The sequence below is a fragment of the Euprymna scolopes genome, chromosome 20 (assembly GCF_053919585.1).
Source record: "Euprymna scolopes isolate OS-2025 chromosome 20, ASM5391958v1, whole genome shotgun sequence".
Lineage (NCBI taxonomy): Eukaryota > Metazoa > Mollusca > Cephalopoda > Sepiida > Sepiolidae > Euprymna > Euprymna scolopes.
The window spans coordinates 76,743,457-76,758,546 of record NC_136501.1 but is presented as its reverse complement, the minus strand read 5'-3'; the positions used below and the strand labels follow the sequence as shown (position 1 = coordinate 76,758,546).

At 40.0% G+C, this 15,090-nt stretch overlaps 1 protein-coding gene across 1 annotated transcript in view; it reads left to right on the top strand.

Moving 5' to 3' along the window:
- The first annotated feature begins 10,762 nt into the window (after window positions 1–10,762).
- The window catches only part of LOC145241466 (Golgi-associated plant pathogenesis-related protein 1-like), a 45,399-nt gene continuing 41,071 nt past the window's right edge, over window positions 10,763–15,090 (top strand). The window contains exon 1 of the mRNA XM_080104447.1: window positions 10,763–10,790. Within this exon, the coding sequence (XP_079960573.1) occupies window positions 10,763–10,790 (28 nt within the window). The remainder of the gene's footprint in view (window positions 10,791–15,090) is intronic.

Below are 15,090 nucleotides of genomic sequence, written 5' to 3'. Positions count from 1 at the left end.
TATTTTTCAAAGACAAAGTAAAACTCAGAATCTATGCAAATCAGGTGGGGCAATATTACAACATGCACCTGTTCGTCAATTTCTGTTGCATATGTGGAGTTGATTTAGACTACGTTTTGGCAGTGTACAAACGCAAGAGTCAAGGCGTGGTCAACTCAGTAAACGATACCCCCGCCCCCCAAAAATTAAATGGAAAAAAATATTTTTAAACTTGTATTTAGAATGCCATGCCAATAAACAAATGTCTAAATTCTTGATGCGGTATTTGAGCTTGCATCATAATTAAATACAAAAATCTAATGAAAAAGAAGAAAACGAAATAAAAAAGAGAAACGAAATTAGCAGTGGCTAGTTTTGTTCTAAGCCATACTTAGTACAAAGTTGAAGATTTCGGCCGCCATCTTTTGTTATGTGTGTGTCGCTAAGACATATTAAGTAAAGTAAATTCTGAAAGAAACAAATGAAGTATTCCTAGTTTAGGACAACAAAATTAAAGAAATAATAAAAAAAAGAATTCGTCTTTGCAAGCCAACAACCGCCGGGTTTGAGATCACCACTGACACCAACCTTCGTCTGCCTGCCTCTCACCGACCTAACCTGTCAATTCCTTTTATACATGTCTCCCGTGTGATTTCACGTGATTTTGCGTGACTTCCACCAGAGCACACCTTTTAAAACTATGAGTACCATCTTGATTTCTCTCTCTCTTTCGCCCAACCTCGCCCAACACACATGCGGTAAGACTTCTGTTCGTTTGATCTGTTTTTTTCATTTCTTTTTCTCCTTTCCTTCTGCTAACTTTAAACAACATGTCTCCCTGATATCTGGATCACATTTTATAATCCCTCATCCACTCTGGCGCTCGTCAGAGATTAAGACCTTTTAACGTGGCATCAAGTTCTGCCAAATTTATATGTTGGGCATCATTTTTCGGACGAAGCCAGCATGCATCTTCCACAACAACACCTAGTTGCTCCAACACGACACCTGTAGCCAACGAACTTGCGTCAACCCATGCATTTAGTTCGTTTCCAGACACTTGCCACTCACCCCGGGCAGGGTCACTCCTATGCACTCTGGACAACATTTCAGCCATCATTTGTTGGAGAGAATCATCATCCGCAACATCGTCCCATCCTTTTGTTACTGTAGTCACTCGTCTTTTCACCACTCCTGTTGCCGATCGGAGCCATCCACAGACAGGTAGATGTCCTACCAATTTACCACAGATAGAAAACACAGTACGTCTTGTTAATACATTGGGTAACTTTGGAAGTGGGCTCCCTCGTTTCCATCGCAACGTATTGCCCTCCTCCCAGACCTCGAGGCCTAGCACGGGCACTTCATCCTTTAGGCGCTTAGGGTCTTTGCTTATTAACCCAAACGCTTTCAGTTTTATTCGAACTGCATCCGCAGACATTATGTCCTCATTAACATAGATGTCATCTATGTAGGCTGAAGCAGCTTTTGCTGTGGTCTCATCCTGCATCAAAACAGTTTTAATAATGGTTGTCATAATCAAGGGTGCTACGTTTAGGCCAAAACCCAAACGTGTCAAACAATATAGTTTTCCCTTGAGTAGTACTGTCTGAAACGGCCATAATGACTCATGGACACGTATCTGCAGGTAGGCCCTCTTTAGATCCAGAAGTGCTACATTGCTCCCTTTTTGACGCCACTCTCTCAGTTTAGCAGCGCACACATCTGCGTTTCCGGTAAACGCATCAACATGCCGATTCAACTCTCGGTAATCTATTACGGGACGAATTTTTTCTTTGGTAGGTTGTTCAACAGCCATGAGCGGAATTAATCCCTTGGGTGGTCCCAGACGTTCCTGTGGGTATGGTATTAACCAACCGTTGTCAATCCACATCTGAAGTTCTTCTTCATATGCGGCCCTATTCTTGGTAGAAACTGCATACTCTGGAATCGTGTTGCACAGCCGATCTGGTTCCTGGCCCATGGCCCATTTCCACTTTGCAGTCCACACCCTTTCGTTGTCATCAAATGTAGCACAGAAGTCCTTTTCTTCAATCGACATGGCTGCACAGACGTCTTTCCCTTCTCCAAGCCTGATACCTCTAGCTGCTGTGATTGTAACGCCTCCTAGTGCTTGTATTGCATCAATTCCAAGCAACATGTCGTAGCCAAGGGGTTTCTCCTGCATCACCAGAACGTCAACTTTAGCTGTGTCACCCTTCTCAGTGCAGATTGTGACTGTCCCTTCACCACAACATACCCGTGATAAGCCATTGATGGTCATAACGCCAACTGGGTTCCTCCGCCACACCGGACAGCAATGGGCACTAACTATAGACCGGGAACACCCCGTGTCTATAAGTGCTGAACACTGCACATCATCAAGTTTAACGCTAATGACAGGCAATCCTGTGTTTATTGGTTGGCAGGGGGCAAGGGTAGCGATAGTACCTTGCCCCCAACTTCGTTTCCCGAACAGTTGCGAGATATGTGCCCAAACTTATTGCAGCGATAGCATTGCACTGGTCTCTTTGATTGTGGATATACACCTCTCCTATCACTCCGGCACTCTTTAGCAAAATGATTGGCCTCCCCACATTTATAGCACACTGGGGTGGCATGCTTATTACTATCTGGAAGAGAGTCCACATTGCCTCCATGTCGAAAACGAGCTGCTGCTGCAATTGGTTCCTGTTCCTTACAGATGTTTCGAGCTCGGGCCAATAACTCATCAGTGGTGAGTGTTGTCAATACACCATATCAGGTGGGAGACCTTGTTTGGATAAAACCCCCAAATGCTGGGTGCACTACGAAATTTTTCCGGGGAAAAATAGATGAAATCATAAGTCCTCAGAATCAGAAGAGGTATAACAAGGGTGGATATCTTTTACGTGACGTGGTATGCCACCAATCAACATGGTCTGAGGACTTATGATTTCATCTATTTTTCCCCGGAAAAATTTCGTAGTGCACCCAGCATTTGGGGGTTTTATCCAAACAAGGTCTCCCACCTGATATGGTGTATTGACAACACTCACCACTGATGGTATGGCATCAACTCCTTTCACACGCTGTTCATATTGGTAAATCCCATTGGCTGGTGCAGTTGCTGGTGTTGCATTGTCCTTGGGTGTTATATTATACCAGTACACAGCTTCTGGAATAGAGCACTGCGTCCTGGCTGCAATTCTTTTGATGGTGCGGTGACACCGTTCTGCTATACCATTACCCTCGGGATAATATGCACACCGATAATGCATTTTAATCCCCCATTCGTGCACGAATTTCTGAAATTCTTGACATCGAAATGTGGCGGCATTATCAGTCAGAATTTCAATCGGGGCACCACGTTCAAAAAAGACGGCTCTCAACTGTTGTATAATGCTGGCTGCATCCTGTCGTGTCAACAGGCGCCATATTGTGAAACGCGTCGGGCCACAATCCGTCATGGTCAAAAAATGTTTGCCCCCATAATGTGTTATGTCCATCCCTACTCGCTGCCAGTTGCCCTCCACCTCGAGCTTCCCTTTTTGCCATTGGGATGGTGCCGGATCAATTCTCTGACACTCTTCACACGAACGTATGGCTGCTTTCACTGATGCTTTTGTAGTTGCAGGGCATACTCTTCGGACAAAATATGCAGTCCTCTGAATTCCAGGATGTCCAATCTGCTGGTGTATCATACGGATCTGGTCAGGTGTTAATTGATCCGTTACAGTCGCGCATGTTTGTTGTTGAAGATCGGATCCCTGCCTCATTGCATCGATCCACCTCTTTGGTACTCGAGTCAAGCTATCAGCCAAATTCTGCATCGACGAGACTAACGTAATGTCTACCTGCAAGCTGTATTCGTCAACTAGACGCTTAATTATTGCTAGTCTCCTTCGTACTAGCATTTCACTTGCAGCTCTAGTCTTAACTCGAGCCTTTCCAGTCAAGGTGTCGGTTAACCAATGGTAAACACACAATGAGTCAGTGTGGAGATGCACAACATTAGTCTGCCATTGCAATGCGAGATTAAGACCTTTTAGCGTGGCATCAAGTTCTGCCAAATTTATATGTTGGGCATCATTTTTCGGACGAAGCCAGCATGCATCTTCCACAACAACACCTAGTTGCTCCAACACGACACCTGTAGCCAACGAACTTGCGTCAACCCATGCATTTAGTTCGTTTCCAGACACTTGCCACTCACCCCGGGCAGGGTCATTCCTATGCACTCTGGACAACATTTCAGCCATCATTTGTTGGAGAGAATCATCATCTGCAACATCGTCCCATCCTTTTGTTACTGTAGTCACTCGTCTTTTCACCACTCCTGTTGCCGATCGGAGCCATCCACAGACAGGTAGATGTCCTACCAATTTACCACAGATAGAAAACACAGTACGTCTTGTTAATACATTGGGTAACTTTGGAAGTGGGCTCCCTCGTTTCCATCGCAACGTATTGCCCTCCTCCCAGACCTCGAGGCCTAGCACGGGCACTCCATCCTTTAGGCGCTTAGGGTCTTCGCTTAATACCCGAGTTCGACGGATCTACCACTGGACCGGCTGTCGTTGAATGGATTGAAAAGGCAGAGAAAATCTGTAAACTGTGCAAAATTAAAGAACCAGCCACAGTTATCCCTTTGAGGCTAACCGGAGGGGCCTATGCAGTCTACCAACAACTCGGGGATGAACCAGACTGGGATGAAATCAAGCAGAGCCTGTATACAGCGTTTGGTACAGATCCATTTGTTGCGTGGCAACAGTTCACGAGCCGGACACTTCAACCCAAGGAAACAGTCGACGTGTACCTAGCCGAAATAGCTTAAAACCAACACAAAGTCAAGTATCTGCAGAATGTCTTCTTGGTTCCTCCTCTTCTCTTTTCTCTCTCCCAACAATCGAACACAGCATATAATAACAAAACTCTAAAGCACGTCTGACAGCACTGACTTCTGCCAACAGTCTGCCCCTCCTCTTAACAACACAGGCTTTTTATATCGCAAAATCGTTCACCTCTATTTGCATATTCTTCTAACTCACGTGATCACTACTCTATAAATAAGAGTCTTGACCATTTCTTTTCTTTCTTTTTATTTATTTTTGGTGACCGACCCGCACGTGGTCTATCCAGGTAAGTCACGCATTTTTCCACATTTTCCTACTTGGTCTCTGAAGTGTCTCGCTATCCTCCCGCTGCACATCGCTTTCCACCGTTTCATTTTCTACTGGCCTGATATCAAGATATGTCTCGGTACTCCATCTACTGCAATGTTGTTGCTAGTATTATTCCCAGTTATGCGTCCTCTGCTCCACTGTGTGGTATATCGCGCCCCGGGGGCTTCACCCAGACTTCGTCACCGAGTTTGATTGTCCCTGTTGTCTCCGTCTCCCTGCTTGCCGGATCAACCCTAGGATGCCTCCAGGAGTATTTGAATATTGACAGGTGTGGAACTGCCCCTTGCTGTTGTCCCAATCTAGGTGACATGTTGTACCAATAGACCGTTTGCTCAGGCAAGGTGTTCTCTCTCTCTCTCTCTGCCACTATCTTTATTGTCCGGTGGTTTCATTCTAAAATCCTGTTGCTACTGGGTCTATAGGCAGCTCTAAAGTTAGACCGCGATCCAGAAACACCACGTCAAGGATTGCTGTATTTTACTGCCCGTTTCACCTCGCAGCCTTTTTCATAGGGCAAAGCGCCCGGGGCCACAGTCGATCATTGTCACGTAAACGCCACCCCTGTAATGGGTGACATTAACTGCAAGTTTTTCCCAGGTTCCAGTCACACCTAGTTCTCCAGCTTTATGTTCCCTTGTAGCAGGATCAATTGACTGACACTTGTCACAAGTCCTGACCACTTGCTTCACTTGTTCCTTTGGGACACTCGGATCAACTTTTCTCACCAGGAACAATGTCCTCTCTACCCCCATATGGTGCAGATTGTGCAAGTCTTGCACCCCAGAGTTATCCAGATGAGTCACTGCAGCAATATGCTCTTTTGTTGGTACAAGCCAGCTTTTTCTCACTCTTGTGAGTGCATCCGCTTTGTTCTTCTCAGAGGCAACAATGATTACGCACAGCTTCAAAGAAAACTCCTGCATCAGCTCAGCCATCATCCAGAGCCTGCGCTTCACTAGCATCTCTGCTGCTCCATCCGTTTTAAAACTTTTGTCATGTGAAATCATCGATTTCAGCCAAGCAAACACAGTGGCAGAGTCTGTTTTCACACAGATGTTGCGTAGTCCCCATTTTAAGGCCAGATTAACTCCTTTTGTAACTGCATCCAATTCTTCTACATTGATGTGGTTAGCATCATCCTTCTTTTGTAGCCAGGCCGCATCCTCTGCAACCATTACACCCACTTCAAGACAAACCCTGTTGAAATGATGCTTGCATCACACCACACGACTCCATCCAGTGTCCGCGGCACGTTCCACGTTCACCGAACTGGGTCTTGCTTTTCCACTTCTTTCAAGACCTCTTCAATCAAGGCGGTCGTTCTTCCTCCCACTCTATCATCCCATCCTCTACTTTCGTCATGCCTCTTGATGTAACTTCATGCTGGTCTAAGCCAGACGGCAGTGGGGTAATGTCCGATCAGCCTGCCGCATATCGAAAAAAGCTTGCGCTTGTTGAGCTTTTCTTTCATTTGTGGGATCTCGTTTCCCCTTCGAAATTTCAGGCCACCCGACGCATTTCGTTTCAACTTTAGTCCCAAAGCCAATTCTTTTGGTGCCTTGGCGATCAACCCGAACTTCTTTAAGTGAACCATGACCTCCCTTACAGTCACAAGAGCTTCATTCACGAGAATGTTGTCGATATATGAGCTCACAGCGCCATCTCCACTCCCCAATTTTTCTAGAATCTTCCTTAGAATAGTTGACATGATCTTGGGTGCCGAGTTCAGCTCGAACCCCACCCTCGCAAAGCATTAGTTTCTGCTTTTATATCTGGCCAACAGGTACTTCCAGAGTTTCTTGGCAACGCGAAGTTGCAGATTTTAGATCAACCAACTTAGAGGCACCATTCAATTTGCCTCCATTCGCTGATGGTTTCACTGCATATATCTATGGCATCATCCCTTTTTTACATTTTTCTTTACCTTTTTCCTCTAGGGGGTGGGACATCCAACCAAATGTCTGACATTTACCCCTATTTTAGTGAGTCTAACCAAGAGATCTTTTCAGGATTCTAGCCGTCCCTTTCAGTGCAATCGTTTGTATTTCACTTGCACTTGATTCACAGGGTATGCTTGCTATGTACTTTTTAAAGTTCTTTTTCATAAGCCCAGTTGCTCCTATGATGACTGGTATAATTGAAACCTCTTTTAATTTCCAATTTCGTTTCATATCATACATAAGTCCCTGATACATTGTTATCTTTTCCCTCTCAGCTCTGTTAAGCCCTGTATCATTGGGTACGCTGATCTCTATTATGGTCGCTTTTTTGTTTGCTCTGTCCCAAATCACTATATCTGGTTTAACAGTTGCGCTTTCTAGATATGTACCAGTAGGTATTATGTAGTCATAGTGAATGGTGTAGTTGTCATTCCCAACTGTTCGTTCGGGTATATGTTCCCAGGATTTTTTACTACACTGAATGTTGAGTTTCTTACATATCTTCCAGTGAAGGTATTTGCAAACTCCGTTATGGCGATCTGTATAATAACCATCTCCAAGTAGGACTTTGCAACTAGAAATCAGGTGGTCCACACTCTCAACCTCAGTGCTACAGAACCTGCATTTATTATTGTTGCTTAGACCACACATCTTTTTGAAGGCGTTCGTCATGAGGCCCTGGTCTTGTGCAGCCAATATCAACCTCTCTTGGTCGTAATGGAGAGATCCTCTTTTGAGCCAGTCCAGGGAACCATCCCTATCGATATATTCTTGTGATAGTTCAGTCGGTAGGTATTTTGCCGTTTATGGTTGGCCCATTCTTCTGTTTTAACACTATGGAACTGACTAGTGTATTCTTTCCGACTTTTCTGGGCTATGTCAGTGGCAGGCTTGTTTGGGTTCTCAGCAACATTTGTAAGGCAATCCTTTCCAAAATGAGTTGCAAGTTGTGTTATAGATGTTGTACTACTTGCTCGGTTCTCATAATGGTCTTTAATTTTCATCAGGTTTGGGTTACAGGAACTTATTATATACTGACCTATGCTGAAGATTGTGGCTCTGTGTTGATGATTGACTTCCGAGAGTCCCATACCTCCTTCTCGCCTGGGTGGGTACAAACGAGGCATCCACTGGTTTCGATAAATAACTTGGTACAAGGTTAACATTTTCCTTGTCTTTGTGTGAAGCCAATTTATGTCTTTCTGGGGCCAGTCAGTAATGCCAAAACTATATGTTAGTACTGGCATGGCAAGTTGGTTAATTGCCGTAATTTTGTTTTTGTTTGTGATTTCAGTTTTACAGATGTTTCTTACCCTGCGTAAATATTCTTGGCTTAGTTTCTCTCTCATCTTGGCATGCTGGATGGACTCATTTTCGTCAATGCCGAGATATTTGTATGTTTCCTGTTCACCCAGTTCTCTGATTTCACTATTTTCATTGCGTTGTATGTTTTCAGTAGATATCCAGCCCGAGCTTCATTTTGATGTCATTGGAAAAGTGTGGACAATTTTTAGTAGATGATCTAAATCCTTATCAGAGCTAGCATACAGCTTAAGATCATCCATAAAAAATAAATGGTCAATTACCTTGGAGGATTCTCTTTGGCGGCTGTAGCTTAGATTATAAGCACCTTGGCAGTTTTTAGGAGCTTACTTAGAGGATCAATTGCTAAGCAAAATAGTAGAGGAGATAAACTGTCTCCTTGGAAGATACTTTTTTTTATTTTTATATTTGGAATGGATATCCTTCCCCCGCTATGGTTTAAGGTAATGGATGTTTGCCACTCCTTCATTTGGGCAGTTATAATTTCTCGTATGGTCGAGTGGATCTTGTATAATTCGAGGCATTTTAGTATCCACGAATGGAGTACACCATCAAATGCTTTCTGATAATCTGTCCGTGCCATATTTAGATTTCTTTTTCTTTTCTTGCAATCTTCCAAAATGGTCTTGTTGATGAGCAATTGATCTTTGGTGCCCAGGCAGTTTTTCCTGCATCATGTTTGTTCCTCCTCAAGATAATCTCCGGATGAAAGATGTTCATAAATGCTGTCAGCTATTAATCCAGTGAATAGCTTGTAGGTCGTGGTTAGACAGCATATTGGGCGGTATTTGCTGTGGTTTTTGGTTTCTGTGCTTTTAACTATTAAGCTTGTATCGCCTTTTAATAGCCATGATGGTGTCGCTTCATAAGCTTTCAACATTCTGGTGACACATCTGCTATAAGGATCATGTAATGCTGTTAGCTGTTTTAACTAGAAATTAGATATGTTGTCGATGCCAGGTTTCTTGTGATTTGAAGCTCGTGCCAGCTTTGATCTTATTTTATCTGGTGTTATTTCTGGCTCTGGCATTTCTCTTTTGTTTTTATTTGCATTGATAATATCCCCGATCCACTAGGCCTCTTGGTTATGTACTTCCTCGTTTTCAAATAAGGGTCTCCAGTAATCTTCTAATTCCTGTTTACATGGGGGATCTTTGATTTTAATTTCTTCTCTTATTAGATTCCTGTAGAAAGTTCTGGGATTGTTTGTAAAAAGTTTATTCTGTGTCTTTGCATTAATCTTTTCCATGCGATGTTTAATTCTTTGGGCAATGGCTGATATTTTACCTTCCAGTTCCTTCATTATGTTTCCGATATTTTTACGATTTGTTTTAAATTTGGCACATATTCTTTTGACAATGTTTTTGAGTCCATCATCTCCAGTATGGCACTCGACGTGTCGGTTCAATTCTTGGAAATCTAGTACTGATCTGATATTTCCTTTTGTTGGTTGTAGAACGGCCATTAATGGCAAGATACCCGAGTCGACGTCATTTGTCCACGGCAACAGTAATCCCTCCTCGATTCATCTGTTCACTTTTCGTTCAAAATCGTTTCTTGCTCCTCCTTTGAGTGATTTATCGTAACATGCCACTAGTGACAACCGCATGGACTCTCATCCGGTGATCCTCGATTTCAATTGTGACATATCTCCTCCCTCGAAATTTCATTCATGACCCATCGAATACCACTACTTCGTCTTTGCAAGCAAACGACTGCCGGGTTTGAGATCACCACTGACACCAACCTTCGTCTGTCTGCCTTTCACCGATCTAAACTGTCAATTCTTTTTATACATATCTCCCGTGTTATTTCACGTGATTTTGCGTGACTTCCACCAGAGCACACCTTTTAAAACTATGGGCGCCATCTTGATTTCTCTCTCTCTTTCGCCCAACCTCGCCCGACACACACGCGGTAAAACCTGTTTGATCTATTTTTTCCTTTCTTTTTCTCCTTTCCTTCTGCTAACTTTAAACAACAACAAATCTTACCAACAATTTCCACAGATTATAAAATTTCTGGTAGAGACTGAAATATTAATGCGTTTATTATAAATTATTTCTTGTTTTTATTGTTTTGTTTATAACTTCTGGACTGATTCTTTACTTGAAATCTGAAAAGAGGAGTAAATTCCTGGGAGGGGTGACCTCTGGAATAGAGCGGAGAAACAAAATCTACACCACGCATTAGATTTAGCGTGAGTAGCAGAAAAAAGATTGCATAAATACGTATTTTCGCTTTCATTGTTTAATTGGCAAGAATTAAAATTTAAATGTTTTATTATGACGTGGCAAAACTCACGTTATTTATGACGTTCACGTATTCAAAAATAGAAAGGAGGTTTCGATTGAAATGTTTGATGGACATACTTCATCGGAAGGTGAGATAATTTTATGTTTCATTGCATCAAGCGTTTTATGAACGTTTGGACTAGAAACTAAAAAGCCAAAAACAATTGGATGAAATTTTAACAACAGATGAAATGAATGAGGAAGATTTTGTACTTCTCCATGCCCTGAACCCCTATGTATAATATGTGTATACACATAATAGCGTGGTGGATCGGCTTGGAGTTCCGTGTTCGAGTTCTCTCCTAGCCACTACCCCACTTTCACGAATTCCAACTATGGATTAAAAAGAATCCTCAAACTCTTTTTATCCAATCCATCTTGGAGATGGAAAACTATAAAATAACAATCTCTCTCAGCTTTGATTCTAGTTTTCCTGGATTTCTCGCCACGCGAATCAGACAATGCAGGCCCAGATTGTGCAGTTACTGATTGTGCAATCCTTGCTTCCGTATAGACCCTACATGCGTATCATTAAACGATATATATATATATATATATATCTATATATATATCTATATATATATATATATCATTTAAGGGTACGCATGTAGGGTATCTTTCTTTCTCTCTCTCTCTCTCTCTCTCTCTCTCTCTATATATATATATATATATATATATATATATATATATATATATATATATAGAGAGAGAGAGAGAGAGAGAGATATGTATATTTATATATAATTATTATTATCATAAAAATTAATATTATAAAAATTATATATATATATATATATAACCAACGCACACTCGCACGCACACACAAAACACGCACACATATATAACTTTGAAAAACCTGCATTTAGGGGTAGAATTGGAAGCACAAATAATTTTTTCTTCTTTATTTCGAGTGAAATATACAAAAAAAAAAAAAAAAAAAAAGGAAAGAAGAAAGCTAAAGATTTAGGAGTTGTAACAAACATTTCAGCTGACAAATGTGAATCTCCATAGTGGAATACGAATATTTGGTGTCTATGTTCTTCACATAAAAACAACACAGGCGTTTGTGATGCAACGACAGACGCAAATTGTTTAAATTGGATTTCCTCACATAGTGCCTTACTCGGCTCCATCGAGACACAAGTAAATGGAAATAGTGCGCCATAATATCGAGAGGACCAGCCGGCGTTAATGGACGAAAGGTTGATAGGTTAAAGTTTAAAACCCCCATAATGGTGAAACTTCTCATAATTAATACAATATAACGAGTAACTCTTATTTTCTCTTTCTCTTTTTATATGGGTTCTCTTATTTTTCTTTCTCGTTTTTGTTATCACGAGGTAGAATTCAGCAGTTAGCCTGTTTTTCCTCACACGAAAATGGTCGCGTGTAAAACAGCTCGCCAGTTCGAGTTTTTGGAATGTAGTATGAATAAACCAACCGGCGGGATTAATCTTTTTATGAAGGAGAATTGAGTATCGTGCAAAGCATAGGAGTTGTTAGTGTCATGCAGCATAAGAAGAGCTCATCTGGAGACGCCCTCAATACGCCAACGCACCAAGATACACTCTCCACGGTAAACGGTTTGATTTCGAACCTAAACCAGACCAACGTAATCTACAACTCATAACTTAAGTTACATAAACTCATATCAAACTAAACAATTTATGCACTAAAACAAAATCGTGTACATTTATACATTCCGCTGCAGCTGCACAGTATCGTCCATTTTAGGGGATAAGGTAATACTTGATAACTGCTGGTGATATTTTATTTTTTCTTATTATTTATATTGAATGTTATTTTAGTTGTTTGCAGGATAATGCCAGAATCGTACCGAATCCAATTTCACTTTAAAAAGAGTCAATGGCTGAAATATTAATAAATCATAACAAGATTTCTTCACAATATTCCAGTAAATATATTATTATTTCTAAGCATTTTAATCAAATGAAAAGGAACAAAAGCCTCGATGCGAAAATGATAGGTGATACAGCTTTTTACATTGACAAAGGTGATTTTGATTTATCTCCCATTAATTCTTTTTTCACCGGTAGGTGATGTCATAATTCGTGTTGCGTTTCAACGCGAATAAAGTTAATACAAAGAGCTTTTTTTTTCGCCGGCGAAGAAGAGCTTCAATTTATTTAGTGTTCTATTTATTTGTTCACCTCCCGCCAAATACGAGGGCAAAATTTATTTTATTTATTTATAAATTGGCTCATTTTTATTTTATAGTTAGTTGCAATTTTTTTTTATTAAATAATAAAAACAAATAATGCAAAAGTTTCTGAATTTTGTTTCACGCCTCAACGTAATTATGCTTATATATATATATATATATATATATATATATATATATATATATATATATATATATATATATATATATATACTAGCAAAAGTACCCGTCGTTGACTGGGTTCAAAAACAGCCTAAAGAAAATGGTCTCTGATTTATGAAAGTATGATAGGTTAAGAAAAGGACGGGTTGTAAAGAGATATCTTTGAATTTGGGGGTATCAAAACTAAAGCAAAATATGATGAAAGTAAAATTAAATAGATAACCCCCATAATTTATTATACAATACCTGTTCATACTGAAACACTTATCACAATATCTGTGGATCTATATAAAAAACCTTGTTAAACTTTGTGACATATTTCCAGTCTATGGAGGTCAGGTGTGAACGAACACCCCATGATTTTATTATACCATATTTCTTCAAACAGAAGCATAATTATCAAAGTATAATTACACAGATAGATATGAAAAGTCTTTATAAAAGTGTGTGCTTATTTCCATTCTATGGAGGCCAGGCGCGAACGCAGACCCCACAATTTTATTATACCATCCTATTAAAGTTAAAACATACTTATCAAAGTATTCTTATGTACATCAATATCAGTAACACTTGTAAACGTTTTTTTTTTATTTTTAAATTTTTTATTTCCATACTTCGTGGACCAGGCGCGAATGCAGACCCCACAATTGTAATGAACCACTGTTCTGCCAGATCAAACATACCACTTCCTGTGTCTCGATACATGTTCTATCATTATATGTAATCAGTTTTTTTTTAAATAGTCAACCGTATAGGAGCCTATTCGTGACCAAACACACACACACACACGCACACACACACATACAGACATTCAGCTTTATATATATATATATATATATATATATATATATATATATATATATATATATATAGCAGGGTCGCCCGGCGTTGCTCGGGACCATATAAAACAATTAGAAAACTGAAGTTGATTTTGAACATACCTGTTATTCTTTGGATAGAGGAATTTGTAATGTCCATGTATAATTGCTCTCTCGAGCAAAAATTTTTTTACCTACACTAGGAGGGGTATTACACAAAATATGTATGAAATAATTGTATTTTCCCTAGGACATGTAATTTACAGCATGTATCTAAAATAATTTCCCCTTCCCTAGGATAAGTAATGTACAACACATATTTAAAATAATTTTACTTACTCCCGAACGGGTAATGTAAATACATATATGAAACGGTTCAATATACTCCTGCCAGCTATTTACAGCATATGAAAACTAGTATCTCTTCCCACTGCTATAATTTTAAGAAAAATGAAGTAATTCTGAGAAGATGGATCAATTCTCGAGCAAAATTTTTCTTTCAGTATAGTCCGTATTCTGTGTGTCAGTTTTTTGTTTATTAAATTGTTAGATGAAAGTACAGAATAATAACCAAATACCCTCCCCTCCCCATATTAAGAAAGGCTTTCAAAATTAATGTATAAATACATTGACACAGGTAGCTATTAGGTAACTCTTGCTTCACGATATAATTCAACGTTATTGTGGTATTTTCTTTCCCCACATCCCGGCACCATGACTTTTAGAGAAATTAAAGATGATTCAGTGGTGTTTTGAAATTAATACATGAATACATTGCCACGGTTAGTTATTAGGCAATTCTTGCTTCAACGTGAATTTCAACGATGCAGTGTTTTTGCAACCAACATTTTATGATTCTTTCATTTTCTATATTTTTATCACCATATGTATGTGCTACGTGAATAGCCTCAAAACAACCAAATATATTTTCAACATAATTAAAGTATGCTGTCATAACGAGTACTTTCTTCTCACAAATCTTACTAGTTACTGTAATAGTCTGTCATAAAAGTAATCTTTAGTCTAACCGCATTGTTGTTGTTCGTAAGCGGATATTGATATGAAAATTGTCTCGCCAATCATTAACTAAAATAGTATGACTTGCATACTCGATTAACTTTAATCAGCTACTCGTTTCTCTGCAATAATGATAGCAACACCAGTAAGATCTTATAAGAACACTTATAGATTACATTTTTAAAAATGATAAATATAATGTATTTTTAT